The sequence below is a fragment of the Atractosteus spatula genome, chromosome 26 (assembly GCF_055471065.1).
Source record: "Atractosteus spatula isolate fAtrSpa1 chromosome 26, fAtrSpa1.hap1, whole genome shotgun sequence".
Taxonomy (NCBI): domain Eukaryota; kingdom Metazoa; phylum Chordata; class Actinopteri; order Semionotiformes; family Lepisosteidae; genus Atractosteus; species Atractosteus spatula.
The window spans coordinates 7,802,672-7,821,216 of record NC_142731.1 but is presented as its reverse complement, the minus strand read 5'-3'; the positions used below and the strand labels follow the sequence as shown (position 1 = coordinate 7,821,216).

The 18,545-nt window shown below is 44.7% G+C and overlaps 1 protein-coding gene across 1 annotated transcript; it reads right to left on the bottom strand.

The window, feature by feature from the left end:
- Positions 1-8,211: 8,211 nt before the first annotated feature.
- On the bottom strand, positions 8,212-18,115 carry LOC148814760 (peptide YY). The gene is made up of 4 exons (XM_088906190.1): positions 17,967-18,115; positions 16,006-16,193; positions 10,108-10,188; positions 8,212-8,611 (listed from the first exon to the last, which is right to left on the bottom strand). Exons 2-4 carry the CDS (start codon positions 16,191-16,193, stop codon positions 8,587-8,589), a joined length of 294 nt encoding a protein of 97 aa, XP_088762316.1. The 5' UTR covers positions 17,967-18,115; the 3' UTR covers positions 8,212-8,586.
- Between the last annotated feature and the right edge of the window lie 430 nt (positions 18,116-18,545).

Genomic DNA, 18,545 nt, shown 5'->3' with positions numbered 1-18,545 from the left:
GGTGCCAGTTTGTATGTACTCAGAAACTGTAAACAATACATTCCTGCAACACAGACCTGCCCTTCTGAATGACTTTTTGTATTACCTATGAAAGATGGTTGCTCTGGAGAGAACAAAACATCCTGCACATTTGGATGAGAGGTCTCCCTGTCATATACTGTAGGTGGTGCTCTGCATACTCATGCACAGGTCTGCAGGAGCAAGGCAGAATGATCACTCTGGATTTGTGGTTGGGGGTGGGGCAGATGAGGGCTCACAGCACACAGAAATGAAGTACAAAACATTCACAGCTGTCTGTTATTATTCTGGACACATTTGCAAAATGCTCATGTAGTATAAAAGATAGAGGTCATGACTGCAATATAGTGTCAAAGACGCAGAGTTAAGGGTCAAATGCGATGAGAATACTGCTGGGGAAATGATTTCCATACTTTAAGGAGAATTCAAACAGGAGCAGGACATCATGGTGACTACCGGTTTAGGGCTGATGTGACACAGCTCTAGGGTCCTGGAGTCTAAGCCAAATTATAGCTCCTTCTGTGTGGAGCTTGCATGTTCTGTTCCAACTCTAGGTGCTACAGTTCCTCCAGCGCAGGGTCACAGGGGAGCAGGTGCCTATCCCAGCAAGCACCGGGCGCAAGGTCAGGGAAACCCTGGATGGGACACCAGTCCATCGCAGGGCAGACAGTCACACAGGCTAGGGCCAGTTTTCCCAGAAGCCAATTAACCTCCCAGTGTGTCTGTGTAGGTCACACGAGCACAGGGAGAACATACAGACTCCACACAGACAGCACCCTTTTCTGGACAGTGGATGGATGGATAAAAAGGAGAGAAAATGAGGTGGGGAAGACGCTCATCGGGGTGATGCTCCTTACGGACAGATCTTCCAGCCCTGCTGACCCGCTCACAGGCCCTACCCTCTGCTAAGGGCTGTGGGGTACGAGGGTCGCGGGATACAGCATGAGGAATGAAATCACAACAACCAGTTACCAGATCAACCTCTCCCCCCCCCCGCCCCCCGACCGCAAATAAAAGCTCCAAAAGCCCTCAGACGGTGTCAACCGGTGATGTACTGCGGCTGTCGCACGACTGGCGAGCTTCAAGCCTACCGTGTAGCCTCTGGATTTGTTCCATCACGAACGCTTGCTGAGACTTTTGAAAAAAAACCTGTATTCACGTTAGCTCAATACATTATTCTATCGTCTAGGCATAGTAACTCTATTTTCCCTTAATGTTACGGCTGTGTTGGCACTAAAAAGTCGAGAGGCATGCTAAAAGCCGTTGCCTTAAAACAAGAGGGTTTAATGGAGCAACTATCAACGCTGTCCGAGCGTCAAGACCGCACCACGGACGATCAACAAGCTTTCTGTTCATATCGCGCAGCGAGCTGCTGACCGATAATACACACAACTGAGCTTCACACTCAAATGAACGCAACGTCTGGCGAAAAGACAATAGGAAATTACCAAGGGGCAAATGCATTGTTTCTCCGTCCCATAACGACCCGCATCAGAGAATCCTGCCGAGACCCAATCAGGACAGGAGTAGTAAAACAGCCTTCAGCGCCAGAGCCGCCAGTGATCACGACGAGCAAACCGACGCAACCGAAATCGCACACAGGCTAGCGGAGCGGTCTTCCGCCGCGCCGGCACCTTAAAGGGCGCATCAGTTGCACGACCACTAACCTGCTGTAGCCCGCGTCCCTGTCGGAGGTGTTTCGGTGGAAAAACCCGGGGTCTGTATCGCTGTCGAAATGTCAAATCACGGTCCAGTCACTGCGGATCTTAAAGGGGCAACGCTGCACACAGCTCTGCGCGGACCCCACCGAGCACGCGTGTGCGAGCAGTGCCTGCGCGGGTTGCGCTTCAAGCGGTGTCACCTTGGCGATAAACAAGCACGTTTTCTTGAAGGAGACGCGTTGGTTTTATTTTCCCAACCCGACCCCAGCTGGTTTTCAGTATGAAAGTATTCACGCTGCAGCGACAGTGACTGGGACGTGGACCATAACCCTAAACTCAACGTTGGTTCCTCTTTAAGGAAACAGTGTCATTAAGGTGCCATCTCGCACAGCAACAGTGAGAGCCTGAGCATCATACGGACCTATTGTGTAGAATGCATCTCGTGGAAATGTTTGTTCAAAAAAAGAAATAAACCTCAGATCTTGAAACACCATCTGTTGGCTGACCTTTTAAATGAAACGGTATGCTTAGGTCTTTTGTTTCTTTTGACAAATTAAGCCCAAGGCGTTCCCGGTAAGGTATCACATCCTTAACCAACACAGGCCTTAACCGGAATCCTGTAGAAGACAATTTAATTTAAAATACACGAGAGTCCCCCCTTTCCCTACGTATATAACCAAAAACGCATCACAGTTTACGTGCTGCAAGAGATTAAAAGCCCTCGCGTTAGCTGCCGGTACGAATTCACAGCAACCTGAGCTCCTCAAATTACACCAATACTATCATCTAGCTCAGCTGTTTAATATGACTCGGACTAACTAATAGTTACGTTTTTGTAAAAAAACAAAAGTTTGTTTGGTTTGTCTTTATAATGTAACGCACATGCAAATGAGCTTTGTAAGCGATCTTAATTTCATAATTGTTTTGTGAATTTTTTTTCACATTAATTCCACACGTACTGTATATTCGGGGGTCTGAGCTCCAGAGAGGGGAGTAGCTCGGAGTATGAAGTGTCAGAAGAGCAGTTTTCGTACTGGACAAGATCGCTGCTGCCGTCGTGCAATTTAACGTTTGCGCTGGAATAGACATGTAGCCTAGGCACCCATTGCAGACGATTAGCCTGCTCTTCTGCGCTTCTTCCATTAGTTCTTATCTCGTCTCCTGGCGCTGGTACCCGAGCAGCTATGCCACAGCCGGTAGCGCTCAGCATGGCCGAGGACAGTCTCCGTCTCACCCAGTCTCGGACAGCCACAACCAGCCGCCGTTTAATAAGTATGGTAATAGATAGCCCAGTGGTTATGTGTGGTTATGTACTGTATAGCAATAGATAGCCCAGTGGTTATGTGTGGTAATGTATGGTAATAGATAGCCCAGTGGTTATGTATGGTTACCCGCTAATAGTGATTCCCTGTGAAGCAGATTTTATAGGTAGGCATTTAGTCATCAATTTCTAAAGACCTGGAACAATTCAACTGTGATCAATTAAATGGGTGATTTTACTTTTTCAAAAAAAGCAATTTATCAATTATTCAACACAGAAAAGCAGAAGATTCTCAGGCTCTTGAGGACCACAGTTCACTTAATTGAGTAAACCCCTGCCTTAATTGATCGATAACTTCCAAGTGTTGTTAGTCTTAAGGCAACAGGTGCTTTGGGGTGACCTTAATAACACAACTGGACTGGGGCTTCTTGACTGACCCTGTAAGATTCAACAGCAACCTCAAAGAAAACGTTAACCTTTTGCTGGAGGTTTGGCTGTGAAATCCAGGAACATTGTGTTTTTTATTCTGTAGTTCAGTGTAGGATTTGTTGTAAGGTCTCCGACTGAAAGAAATCAGAGATCTCGCAGAGAACAAGTCCAAGCTTGCAGGCTCCGGTCCAGTTCATCAACACTTTTCCAGATTCCTGATGGTGTCTCCGAGGTCACGGAATAAACACTGTCGCACTGAAGCCTGCAGAACAGGGGGCTCTCATATTCACCCTTTAGAACTCTTTTCAGCATCTGGCTATGCTGGAATTGTCTGTGATTGTGGTAAACCGGAGTCAAAACAGAAATCACAATCTCTTTCAAAAGGCTTTATTTCTCAAGCCTGAAGTCGAAGTTACAGATTAGGGGCAGGAGCAATTCATTTGAATGGTGTAAAAGCAATACGATTTGCTGAGGTACCCCTACTGTGTGACACATAATGTTACATGATGTAACTACAGTGGTATCTGAGTATTTAATTAACTTGGATTAAGACGTAGTGAATTTGTGCATAGCCTTCATTTCAAAATACACCCGACAGATGTCATTGATAACCGAGCCAATGGAAGAAAGTGCCAAAACATAACAAAATAAAAACAATAAAACCATATTCACCAGGGAGATGCATAGCTTATGGACATGAAAAAGACGTACATCCAGGCTTAGACAATGAGTTTTACTGAAAGGCACACAGCAATCAAACTCTTTCAATTATCTCCGGGCTGAAGACTCAAAACTCAGTTAATGGCTAATTAGCTGTGCTTGACAGAGCTCTGGTCCCTTCAGCAGGAAAGTGAATGTTAAATATTCTTCATACAGCCTGGTGATACTGCCTCCGCAGCACACTGCTAGAATGTCAGCATGATTTAGTCTACAGACCCTAAATATGGCATGAAGATCAAACAGGCATACACATCTGTAAACAATTTAAGCAATCATACCCTATTATGCAGCATTTTTCATTTCCTAAATATCTTAAGAAGATGGGGTGGCTTTTTTTTTTAAGAATTACAATCATCCTTCTTACAGCAGATAATTCTACCACAGTGCATGATATTACCAGTCATACAGAGGAATCTATTGGTGCAAAAAGTCTAAGCATTAAAATCCAGTCAGGAATGAGGAAGGCAGCAAGTTCTCCAAAATCCACTTCTCTCTCCCAAGTTGGCACAGGCGTTAATGTAAGAAATAGAAAAGTAATGTACCTACAAGACTCTTCAGGTACAGACGCTTATAAGTTTACTTGTCTCGATGCGCCCTCTGGTGGACAACAGAGGTGCCGGCGTGCTCTTCAGCATACATCCTTTTTCCCGCAGAAACGTTTCCTTTCCTCTCCAGAATTTCATTTCTACGCAGGTTTCGCGATGCAGTTGTCTGACTTGTACAGCCAACTTTCAATACGCCTGGGTGGAGCTCTTCAGGATCTATCCAATTCAATTCAATTCATGGTGTTTTATTAGCATGACCGACGGGTACAATCAGTGTTGCCAAAGCAAAGAAAAATTCACATGAAACAAAACAGAAAATTAAAGTAAAATAAAATCTACAGACATAATACAGACATTTATAACAAAGACATATCATAAAATATTTACATATAGTGTAGACAGATGGAGCATTATTGGGAGACAGACTCACTGTTCCTCAGGCTGGGACAGGAGATCACATACTGGGCTGCCAGTTCCCTCCTCCCTCTCCCAGTAGGATTGGGACCTGTTGTATCCTCTCTGTCACCACACACTCAGCCTCAATCTCTATATCACTGATCTTCAGTCCCAGTCAAGAAATACTCATTCCCCCAGGACTAGCAATGACTTTACATCAATCAACTGTTCACTTACTTAGTTTTTATAACCACTGTTTCTAGCTCTTTACTGCATTGTTTACATGTCTGCATTGTTTACATTTGAACTGTTTACTTGTTTACTTGTACATTGTCTACTGTTTGTTTGCATATCGTAACAATCGAGAGACTTTCTGTAAGGAAGAACTCCATTTTACCAGTACATGTACCGGTTTCATATGGCAATAAAGTTCAAAGTTCAAGTTCATGAGGATTATAAGTCATCTTAATAACCTGGAGCGGAATAGCCCTCCAGGAGCAGGAGTGACGGTCACTGCTCAATGCTTCACCTGTGTCTCTGGGCTGGATTGCAGTTGCTTTGCCCAGGCTGCCAGGCTGAGCCCGGGGACAGTGTGGGTGTTGGGTGGGGCTGGAGGAGATCAGCCTGCTGCTAAACCACTTCTACAATACAGACATCAGGACAGGCAGGAGAAGACATTTGTGCTGCTAGTTTTGCTGGCCGTGATGCAAAGATTAATAAAGCTCGTTAATACTAATTGAAGTGTTTGCAAAGCAGCTCTTCAGATGACACAGCTCTCCCTAGTATTCTGAAAAAGTAGAAGTATAAAACACGGGACCATAGTCTTTTACATGGCTTTATCTAAATTCCATGAATAGACACAGAACAAAAACATCGACAGCTCTTGTCGGTTGTTAACGCAAAAAGCTGTGTCGAGCGCATAGCTCTCAAGTTAAAGCAGCGCGATTTTTATTCTTACTGCAGCACTGTAACCAACCACACGAGGGCGCACATAGCCGTCACCTGTTATTTTGATCAATGTTTTTTCAGAGTAAGGAATAATAATAATAATAATAATTAATACTTGCTTACAGTTATATAGAGCATTTTCTGGACACTCCACTCAAAGTGCTTTACAGGTAATGGGGACTCCCCTCCACCATATGCGACGGCATGTAAATCAAATATTAATAAGATTAAAGGTGCCCCAGTTCTTCTTTTCCATGGGGTAGAAGAACTATTTTCTAGGAAATATTAGTTAGCAGTTCCATATCTAGAAACAATATTATAATCAGATTTTGCCTTAGTAGTTTTGTAGATTTTCCTCGCGAATTCTGCTATAACTTCCCTTTGCTGCAAGTTTGTCATCAAGCTTGTAGCTTCATTCTCAAGCTACGGCAGAAAATCTGGGAAGTCATTTTCCAAGACGATACCCGGCGAAATAAATCGAAAATACATTTCATTTCCTCATTAAGCGGCAGATATTGATCCCCCTGTTCTGTCTTTATTGTAATGGCCTGGGTCGATCTGAGCATTCATGACCCTTAGTCAAACAAAAATAGTCATTATAATGGTTATTATCATTATTATGAACGGATAGTAACACGCAAAAGTGGTCATTGTAAAATTGCCAAAGATAAAAGCTGCCATTTGGAACACTAAGCGATAAAACTTTATTATTACAGAATAAAACAAGAAGGTATAAAACAAATATTTACTGCAGATTACAGCGCCATTACCATTTTATAACTATTATTTTTTCATAGATTCATATACACTCGAAGTTATGATATATATATATAACAGAGGAGTGAAATAACCCTCTTTTCATTTATATTTGCATCTTTACGCTAATAAAAAACCGAGACCCTTTACTAAATGCGAGTCCGGTGCAGTACAATTGGGCGAATACGCGTTCAGGCGCCGATCTTTAATTCAAATTTTTGTTTTCACGCAGCTGTTAATCGAACAGTTTGCATAGTATGAACTGAGACCAGATAAAGTATTCATGATCTTCTCCTTACCGTTTAAAACCCTAACCTCGAACACTAGCAGATCTCATCGTCAGGTCTCGGCTCGCCATTAATTACATCTCATAGGTTTATTCCACGCTGAAAAAAAAGAAAGAAAACAGCGTTTCGGCCGTGGAGCCTTCTTCAGGTGTGTTTTCTTTCTTCTCTTTTCAGCGTGGAATAAACCTATTACTTGTTCCTTTGCAGCCCACGCATGCTGACGCAGCTCCCCCCCCTGAATTAATTACATCTCGTCAGGTTCTTAAATGCACCCTTTCGGAATTGTTTCTCCCAGTCCAAGAGTCAGAGCAAAGCGATAACGAGCTAACAGTTCAAGTCGGGCTTTGTAAATCAATAAGTTAAAAGTTGTTTTGTGGGGGTTTTTTTCGCTTCAAATGCGAATTTAAGTGCTTCGGCTCAAGAGAAAGCTCTTCGATCCCGACGCGCAGCTTGTTGAAGGCAGTTACTCTTAGCGAGTTTCGTTTCCAGTGAGACCCGCCGTTTATCTCGTTAAGACGATGCAAGTTCGTCTTTCCGCTCTGCTCCTGTGGAAAACTCACCTTCTCGAAGAACTGGCCTTGATAAGCTAACAATGCTGGATCGATGCCGACCTGCTGTGGCTGTACAGTAAATATCGCCCCACGCCCATGGAATACTGCTGATTTACATAGTCAAGCTGGCTCAGCAGTAGGTACAAATAGAGGCTCTCGCCCGTCATTGTCGGCTAAGAATACTGTTTGCTGTTCTCGCACAGAGCGAATCTTTGGCAGCCAATCAAGAGAGAAATTCTGGTTTAGTTTTCCTTATTTGCAGGTTGAATATGTACTGTACCTCACACAGATATAACAGGTCTCTGGGAGAATCCTAAAGGCATGTGCACATTCCTGAATCCCAGCTTGTATGTGGAACAATGGATATTCAACATCTCCCCCCCCCCAACCCTGAAAGCCCACATAGATGGGGGGTCTTGATGTCAGGACACCTCGTGTTATGAACCATTCCATAGGCTGGGTTCCAAGCTGTTCCCTTCCAAAATACCAAGGCGTCTGCCGTTCAAAAACTGGCAGTAAATTTGCTTCCATCTGGGCATAACACTGTTTTAGTCAATAAGAGACATGATTCCAGCACCCCAGCAGAAGAAACAGCACCGTTCAGCTGCTGTGAAATAATCAAGCACATGACGTCTTATCTGAATCATTCATTAAACTTTTAATTGCACATAAGCATTTATACAATACAAACAAAAAGAATATTCTCTTTAAAGATATAGCGCCAAATGGCTGAAGATTTTTTTTTAAATTTTCTATTGTTATTCATTAATAAATTATGTACAATTGTCTTTGTGTAGTAAGAAGCCAGGTGGGAGAGGGAGAGAGCCAGGAGGAAGGGAGGAAGAGGAGAGGGGAGGAAGAGAGAGGAACATGCGGAGACAGCTGGGCTGGAGTTTGGTGGCGTTCACTCGTCCGTCACAGGGCGGGCCTCTGTGGCGGGGTTGGGTTCCCTCAGCGTGGTGGACACAAGGAGAGGGGCACAGGAGGAAGAGGAGGAGGAGGAAGAGGCAGGAATCACCACATGTAGGAGTCGTCGAGCCTGGAAGACAAAGGACAGGAAGTGAGTCCAGGCCCTTCCTGCCGAAATTGGCCTGAGTTGGGTCCTCATGAACTTCAAGTGTCCAGGTTCTCTCAGCTCTGAGTTACTCAACCAAACACTTCGTTGACCAAATTGAAGAGTCACAGCTGGCAGCCCCACGGAAGCCTGGTCAGTACCTGCATGGGAGACCTCCTGGGAAAAACTAAGGTTGCTGCTGGAAGTGGTGTTAGTGGGGCCAGTAGGGGGCGCTCACCCTGCGGACTGTGTGGTCTTAAAGGCCCTGTATAGTGACGGGGACACAATACTGTAAAAAGACACCTGCTTTTAGACAAGAGTAGTCTCATGGCCAAATCTCCCCCTGGCCTTTAGCAATCATGGCCTCCTAATAATCTCTGAACTGGCTTCATCACTCTGCTCTCCTCCCCACTGAGAGCAGATGTGTGGAGTGTACTGGAGCATCATCCAGGTGGGGCTGCACACTGGTGCTGGTGGAGGCCTGTACAGGCCTTTGAGTGGAGTGTCCAGTGTACTATACAAGTGTAAGGAATGATTATTAATTATTATTATTATGTTCATAGAGAGACCAAACATTTCACCATTTCCTCACAGCCGCAGGAGGCTGATTTTACACAGCGGGGGTACTTCATACAGTACGCAGCTGAGAGGATGTCATCTCACTGCGCTTGAAAATGATTCAGGAGAACAGACTCCTTTTCTAATGCTGTAAATCACAGCCATCACAGATCAGTCCCAGGTGTTAAAAACGAATGCGTCCTCACACTGACAGCTATTACAGCATCATATCTGCGGCCCTTTGAGGGATGAGTACAAAAACAGATTGGGAATTGAAAATCCTGATTCATGAGTGCCCAAAATATATAAAACACATCAAATAAAGAGCCGTCCACGACAGTGCTTTGGGCCTATGTGTAGCATGTGCATCCTATAGTGAAACTAAATGGAATGTACCATTTAAAGTGAAAGGAGTAATACGAATGTTTGATATCAGATTAATCATATTCCATCCTTGTTTTAATTTTGTTTCAACAGTCTGACAATAAAAATATTTCATCATTTGATCTCACCAGAATCATACTGAAATGAAAGTGCACTGCCCCTCTTTCTAAGGCCTGAATCACATATATATATTTCTGTCCCCTGGGGCAGCAGGTGTGATTCAAAGATCTGAGGCTATCTTCAGGCACAGAAGATCTAGTGTGGAAATACAGGCTTCTGGCTATTTTTATGCTGGTTCTCTTTTCTTCCTTCGGATTGTGCAGCACAAAAGCAGCTGCACTGCGGCTTCTTAGTTTACAAAAACAAGTGGCTGGAAAAATCATTGTTCTGCAGTCGCGAGTCTGCAGATACTGCCTGATCTACCCCAGCGTCCTTTGCTTTCTGAATGTTATGGAGACGTATTGTCAAGATGCAGTGAATTGCTTCCCTCAGTATAGCCTACAGCTGGCTTGGCATAGAGACAGCGTGCTGTGCCTCACCTTGATCGCTGGTTGTGCTCTGAGTTGTCACCAAACAGCAGCTCTGACACCAGCGCCTCGGGGGTGGACCGCTTGCCGTATCTAGAGCACAGGAGGAAAGTTACAGGGTTTGCAATGAAAGAAAAAAGACGCGTTACTTTACACCAAGAGTTGTGGGTGTCTGGAACATGCAGCCCAGCCTCACAAATGAAGCAGACCATCTGGGATTCTTCAAGAGATTATAACCTACAAACCCCCGTCCATATTCAGGCAGGAATGCATCAGGCCTGGGAATGATGTTTTGCAAAAGCGGGGAAGAAATGTTTAGTGAAAAATGAGGGAATAATGCTCCTAAAATCAGACATGGAGGGGAATTGGAAGCAAATGAAATGAGGGAAGTCGATCTGGACCACTCAGTCTTGAGTAACAGCGGAGTCTTACACAGTAGAGAGTGCAGTTCTCGAGTTAATTAACAGAGCAGAATGTCAACACAACACGCTCTGATATTAGAATTCCATCAGAATGTCAAACAACTCCTACATCTTGGTGAAATCAGACAGCAGTTCTGCACATAAGGTTTTGCTTCTTATGCACGTTGTCAAAACTGACAGGGATATTCCTTTTCACTGTCGCTTGCATTTAGAAATACTCTCTGCCTTGAGAAACAACACATCACTGGCCAGAAGCCAAACACTCTTTTTGAATTCCCCAGAAGAAGCATCATGTCACTTCACCCCTATCTACCTAACCACATAAGGCTTTACTGTGGTAAGAGTGCAGTACAACACAGCACAGCATAGAGGGAGAGTGGAAAAGCATGGACAGATGTGTTAATCCATCATACTGTACAAGCTTTGAGAAGTACTGGCAAGACAAACAAGCTGTGTGGCAGATACAGAAGGATTCACTGATGTTAGAACAGGCCGCTCAGCCAATGTGCATTTTGTACATATAATGAGTAACTGATTTTTAGATGGTTATGTACAGTAAAAATATCAGGAGGCAGGGAAAGGTATAGATTTCTTGTACCTTGCTCCACAAAAGCTGACTAACTCAGACCCACCGAAACACAATCTCAGTAGCGTGACACCCCCACACCCACCCTACCCATACACACGCAGACCCTGACTCACATCCAGCCAGTCTGACAGAAACAGCCCCCTAATGAACCTCTCCGCGCAGACGGAGTGTCTAATGGCCGTCTTCCTGCCTCCACTCCCATTGCCAGCGCACAGCACCCTGTCACTTCTCCAAAGAGGAGACTAAAACTGCCAGACAAGAGTAATTAGAAACCCAGCAATGGAGTCCCAGTGGGAAAAAAAAGCCCTGGCCTGGATATAATGACATTAAACATCTCTGGGTATCTTTTTCCCCCTGTCCTGCTCCTAATGGAGCCTCACTGTGCTTTTATCTCCTCAGTGTGACAAACATTTCACTGCCAGGGCCTGCCTGAATGGCGTTTAATTCACTTGTTTCCAGTGAGGTACTGTGAGGCTGTTGGTGAATTGCTCTTTGATAAATGCCAGATAATAGCCAAGGCAAATCTTGGCTCAACGCTTCACATAACGAGGGATATTAAGAGAGATGGACAACTGGGCCATGTAAACATGTCGGACCTGCTCTTGTTGTTATTACTGATGAAAGCTGGCCAGCGTGCAGGAGGCGGTTTCTATTCAATTCAATTCAAGCTTTATTATTCTCTAGGGGAAATTTGTCTTACAGCACAGTTAAACACAACACAATGACAAATAGACATCATCAAAAGGGAAGAGAATACAGTAGTGTTACAGGAGAGAAGAAACAAGAGACAAGGTAGTGACTCTGTGTTGTTCAAGAGTGTGATTGCAGTGGGGATGAAAGATTTCCTGAGTCTGTTGGTTTTACACCTGGGGGCACAGAGGCGTCTCCCAGATGGGAGAAGTGTGACTTCACAATGGAGGGGGTGAGACACACACTCCTTGATGCTTTTGGCTTTCTTAGTCACCCTCTGTTTGTAAATGACTTGATTATTCCTGATTATTTTGCCACTTATATTCCCTAATTTACCAGCCTGTTACAGTTACCGGTACTTCTGTTGCCAAACCAACAAGTGAAGCAGTATGTGAAGACACTTTCAATGAATGATTTGTGGAAAAGTGTAAGGATTGTTTTTATCTACCTTAAAGTAGCTGAGTTTTCTAGGAAAGAAGAGTCTCTGTTGGCCTTCTTTATAGATCGTGTCACAACATTTGTCCCATTTTAGGTTTTTGTCAATTACAAGTCTCAAGTACTTCGACAATTTCAACAGGCTAAAATTCTATTTATAAGGGGGATCTCTGCTCAGGTTTGCCCCAGGCTGTTCACTCACTGCTCCATCCCAGCCCACATGCCAGCAGAAACAACAGGCCAGCTCACAAAGTGTTTCAAAAGACCGCAGTGGTTCTGAGCATGAAACCCCCTTCTTTCTCCGGTATCGGAAATAGATAGCACTCAGCGTCAGAAAATGTAAAGGAAGATAAACTCGAATGTCACTGGTCCGTCTGAAACGCCCGTCCACTGTCACGCCAGGAGAATGATTCTGTGACTCATCTGTGGAGTTACTGGTCTCCATTACTGATCTCAATTCCCTCAAGTGCTGCTGTCGGCAGTGAAGTCTCCGATCGGGGCTGACCTGCTCCCGTCAAGCTGGGAAGTAATTTCAGACAACAGAGCTCTTTGTTGGGGCAATTAGTTTTAATGACTACTGAGCGAAATGTCACCTTCTCTGACTTGCCAACCTTGTTTTCCCTTCCTGGGCTGTGAGGCAGACTTGTGATTGCCTGTTTAATAGGGCTTGATGATCTGAAACAGGCTCTCCCACTTGTAATAAAGCACCTTGGTAGTCTCAATGTCTATCAGCTGTAACCTATAAGATGAGTAGCTGGCTACAATTTCAAAGTGGTTTCAAGTTTATGACAAGAAACATCAAAAAATGAATTCTGATGCTGACATTTACAGTAAGTAAGTCATTCTGAGCCTTTTGGATAACACTCTTTAGACATTTTCAATGGGCGTTTCTGATTCGGCGTGCCTCCTCATTCCATTTTTTGTCACATAGAAAGATCTTTCTGTGTTCCTACCCACCACGTTGGCACTGCCCAGTTCTTAATTCAACTGCATTTTCCAGGAAGGATCCAAGCACAATTGCTGCCATCTCTCATTTTTCCCCACACCGAAGGACCTGCAGGGCCTTAGTGCCTGAATCATTAGCACCCTGAGTATCACAGGGGGTCTCTGGACCTTGGAAAAGCAGGGGAACCCAGGCTGGTTCAACTCCCTCCAGCCCCTGAGAGGCTCAGCCAGATGAGTGGCAGAGTTTGGAATTTTAGGCAAGGATTGTGATTAAGGAATCCCAGGTCTGGACAGGCATTGCCTGGATTAAAGACTTCAAACTCGGGTGCAAACCCGTCCCGTGATTTAGAGCCAACCAGAAGCTCACCAACCTTCTTCCTGTGGCATCCCCTACACCGGATCTTTCATTTGCAAGCCCAGATGTTTTGTCTGTGTGAAGCAGCAAGTCCTCAAGCTACACCCTACCAGCTACTGTATATGTCAGAGTACAACAATGGCACACTGCCGTTTCATGCTCTTGTGCAGTATTATAAAATATCAATAGAAAAACATGTTGCTGTGCTGCACCAGCACCAGAGGAATCTAATCTGGAATGTAATCAGTGGGCCTAGCCATGGGTAGGTTCTTGTTGACGCAAACACGTTTTTCCCACGTTTTGCTGTGCAGTAATCCCAGGCCACCCTTGTAACCTGAACGAGGCACTTTAAAATCCATCCATCTTTCATTTCAGGATCACAGGGGGTGCCAGAGCCCATCCTGGCAAGCAGCAGGTAGAAAGAAGGGCACAAACTGGATGGGATGCCAACCCATTGCAGGGCACACTCAGACATAAACACACACACTCACACCAGGGCCAGTTTCCCCAGAAGCCAGTTTACCTACCAGCATGTCTTCAGACTGTGGGAGGAAACCCACACAAGCATAGGCAGAATACACAAACTCCACACAGATAGCACCCCAGGACTGTATGTGAACCCAGGGACCCAGTGCTACAGGGCAGCAATGCTAACCACTGTGCCACTGGGCCACCCACACTTTCAAAATCACCAAACAAAACAGTATGAATAAGAAGAATGTGTGTCTCTCCCTGCATCCATTCCTAAGCAAATAAGTTCCATAAATTGCTTTCTGGTTCCAGTGAGTGCATTTGGTTATATCACATTATTGCTCTTCTGCAAGAAAGATTAAAAACAGAATGGCCAATAAAAATGGGTCCTGAGGGAATATCCAGGAAATATTTACGAAAATCCTAAATATTAAAAGCATCTAGGTTGTATGTCCTATCAGAAGCACGTCTAGTTTACATAGTATATTTGATGCATTTAATGGAGTAAATTATAGAGCTGGAAGCTTTCATTTAAAAGGGTAAGTTATTACCTTCCGTTAATTAAAAAAAAATCTCTAAAAGAGGAAATAAAATAAAATACACCTTTTTTTCTGTTTGCTGTGAGCGAACAGCTTGCTCCGCACAGAGCCACAGATTTCTCAGGGACGTTTAAAAAACTATATTTCGCACGTGTCAGTAACGCGAGTCAACCCGTTTTCACAGCTATTTGCATCTCCTTTCATTTTCGTCCTGCTGCATCTTTCACAGGGCTGGGGACGCTGCTTTAAAAAGCAGCCCGGTTTTAGTCATCCGGCGCAAGATCGGGGAGATCCGAGCGCTGCAGCCCTCTTGAGCGCCGACAAGCAGCTGGACAGCAGGCAGGGGACTAATCCGTGTCCGCCACGAGAGTGAACTTAACCCGCGGTCATGTCACACTGCAAAGTCTTAAATCAGGAGAAGCACAGCTAGCACAACCGCTCTCAAACGGTATGCAGTTTCGCGCATACCTTCCAGCTTGCATCAGTGCGAGTCTTGTAAAGAGAGCCAACACTGTTGCATTAACCTACTGTTATCTGTTACAATCGGGTTACTAAAGCCTCCGCATCACAGCTGTAAATATATATTACCAGACCCAGCGCCACTTCACTGAACTGTCCCGCACCCTCAGTTTTGGACAAAACTTTTTTTTTAACACTTTCGCTTACTTAACTTGCGCCCTAAAGAATAGTTGTACTCAATGGTCAGAACTACAAATACACAAACCTCGAATTCACAGTTACTACATCGGACTGTTTGATGTGCAAGAGGGCCATCCGTCCGGGAGCGGCACCTGTTACACAGTGTCTGCGTTACTGAGTGTCAGCGTTACAACGATCTTGTTTGCTCAGGTGGACCTATTCCTGACAGTAGTTTATCCTCATACATAAAATCGTTATATAACTAGGACTGTAGTAACAGAAGTTTGTGTTTTCTGTTGGTTTTACAACTATTTTTTCTTAACGATTCAAAACCTCGTTACCGTCGACGTACAGTAGCTGCACAAACGAACCCATGTGGTATTTTGTCGCTGACAAACTCTCGTCCACAACGGAGAGAAGCGGAGACCGTCCGACTTCCGCCTCTCAAGTTCATAGGCAGTCCAAAACTGAAGTACCGGGGGACTGTAGTTATGTGTCGTCCCATTCCGTTTCACAACATCGTTTCCCAAAGTTACCGACGTTGACCGAACCCGAGGGTCTGGACTCCGTGGCAGTAAACGGGCATGTTAAGGTTAAGAAGGTTATAAAGAAAAATAAAGCAACAATCTGCAGTTCAGGAGTGAAAGCCACGACTTGGTGACGACAAGACAAGTCTCAGACGAGGTCCGCTACATGCTAATAACAAGCAACGTTTGTGCAGGCGACAGCGCTCGCAGTGCAGAAGAAATTAGTGTTTAATAGGGCGCACCGACGCCGAATAGCAACCTGGAACCAAGAACCAGGCTATAAGGAAGGCGTACTCACCTCTGTCTTGTAATCAGGTTGATGTAGTGTCTGAGCGCGGAGTAGTATTTGGCCAGCTCCTCGGGGGGCGCGTCCTCCCCCGGGTTCTCGGGTTTGGGCGGGTAGGCGTCCACGAAGGCGCCGAGGCACACCAGCACGCAGAGGACCAGCGCGATCATAGCGCTCCAGGGCTTCAGGACGGCGACCATCTGCGTTTCAGAACCCAGACACAGCCCTGAGAGTCGGACCGAGCTCTCCCCGTCAGTAATCGCTGCGGGCTCTGGAAAGCTCCGTGCCGGCGGTGCGAAAGCAACTTTCTACTGTGCAGAGAAATAGGCGCACCAAGCAGGTCGACGACGGGTTAGAGTTTTGATATTCATTTTCCGAGGACGATTGGACGCACGGCTCTCATCTGCTGTTTTTACAGCTCACACACAATTCATATAAGAAACTAGGAGATTAGCCTGTTTCAGCCGCAATCGGAAGATTGATCTCTTTAGTTTGTTTTCTTTTTACAACCAGCTGTAACTAATTGGTCTGGGGACTTTGCCTTTATTTTTTGCAAAATGATCTGGGATCCAAAGACTTCACGGGCGCTGTCTAAGAAAACAATGTATTACGGAACTCAGAAAAAGCCGGGGTAAAAAATTTGTACGGCGCAACTCTTATTCAATTCAGGACAAGTGAATTGAAAATGGATTAAATGCCCGCCCACATGGTATTTCATTCAACAAAATAAGCGTCTAAATATATACATTTTTTCCTGTTTAAAAAAACGTTGAAATTCATGGAAAACGTTATAGCGTTTTATTTTGTATTTAGCATAGGATCTTGTTCAACTTTTCCAACCGAATTCAGTGATTCGGGCGAGAGGAGTGATACCTTAAGCGATGTATGAACTGACCGCCGTATTTATTGCAGAGGTTTCTATTAATTTATTGTTTGTTGTCGAAAGGTATCGAATTTCCTAACGGGAAAATTTCACTAGGTAATTTTTCATGTTATATATTTGTCATCAGTAAGTATCTACAGAACACAGTTACACTCGCATTAATATTACTGGCACAGTAATACAGAATGCCTCAATTGATCTATAACAACGGTGATTTGCAGTGTAATCTATTTACCTATTTTCTGAATTAATTAGCACAGATTAGATGAGTTTTGTTAGTGCACTCATCTTTAATATTGTTTTTGCTACAAGTTCACCGCCTTTTAACACCTAAATCACGTCCCCGTGTGTGTCCACGTGGGGGCTATAACCCGAATCCAAAATAAAAAACCAAGTTAAAAGAAGATTAAGAGAAAGACACGGGCTCGTTGTTGGAGAACGATAGGATCGATATATGGCACTGAGAGAAGCCCAGGAGATTGTGAATGCGACATCTCTTGAGTTTCCCGAGACGTGTCCAGTGTTTGCATACTGCACTACTTGTCTGCTGCAGATAATCGCGGTATGAGCAACGAAATACAGACTCAGAAGAGGCTGTTTTAACAGCCCAGTTGACGACATACTTTGGAGAGCCCGAGAGCTGTCCGTGGTCCTGAAAGCCATCGCGCCCCGATTTATCGCGATGAAGACGAGAATCTTCACCGCAACAAGGTTGTTTTCAAGCCGAGATTCAACCAGTAGTCCTCCCTATTAATTACTAATGAATTGACCGTTCTAATGAAGTTGGTGAAGTTTTCCTCCGTGCAGTTTCCTTATGAAAACTGCCCACCAATTCACGGTAGACAAGGTTTTAAAGACACACGGAAGAAAATCGAACGAAGCGTGACCTTACCTCCAATTATTTTTATCATCTTTTTTGTATTTTCGCTAAAACAACTTGGACCACACTTCGCGGAACAATCGGTCAGAACAGGCTTTCTTTCACCCTTGGGGCGTCGTTACAAGCTTATTTCAGCCAAAAAAAAATGCATTGAAAAGTGAAAAACCTCAAACTAAATAAACCGCAGTGAGAGTCGGCGGGTGTACTTACTGTGAGAAAAGGCTGGGCGCTACAGGTGGCTGGTAAGGATGTCTGTGCCGAAGTCGAAGCCTTCTCTTCGAATACGCGAAGCAGCTGAATTCGTCTTTGCACCTGTTTATTGTGCTTTCTGCAAGCGCCGATCTCCTGCTACTCTCCTGCAGACCGGGTGATTTATATACCTGCCGCTGTGTGCAAGACACACAAGGAGTGCAGAGGAGGGGGGGTCGGCCCCCTCCTCCAGGGAAATTATTAGAATAACTCATCGCCCGCTGGTTACCACATTACCACTGCGCACTATAGTAGGACCATAAACCAGAGACTCCCTCCGCAGAGCCATTGAAGACTCACACCGCCTCCCCCCCTCCCTCCCAAGAAAAGAAACAATCGCACATATATCATTTCCACAATATTGATGTCGTCTATTTTTAATGACTAAGTTGTTGTCGCGGTTTTTATTATTTTTCGTCTTGTTTGCGAGTTCATCTTTTGGCCTCGTCAGTACAGGCCGTCATAAATCTCCTTTCTATTGCTCCTCCGAGGCTGTGCTGACGCAGGGCGAGCATGAGATGTCAGTGCCCCCCTCTGATC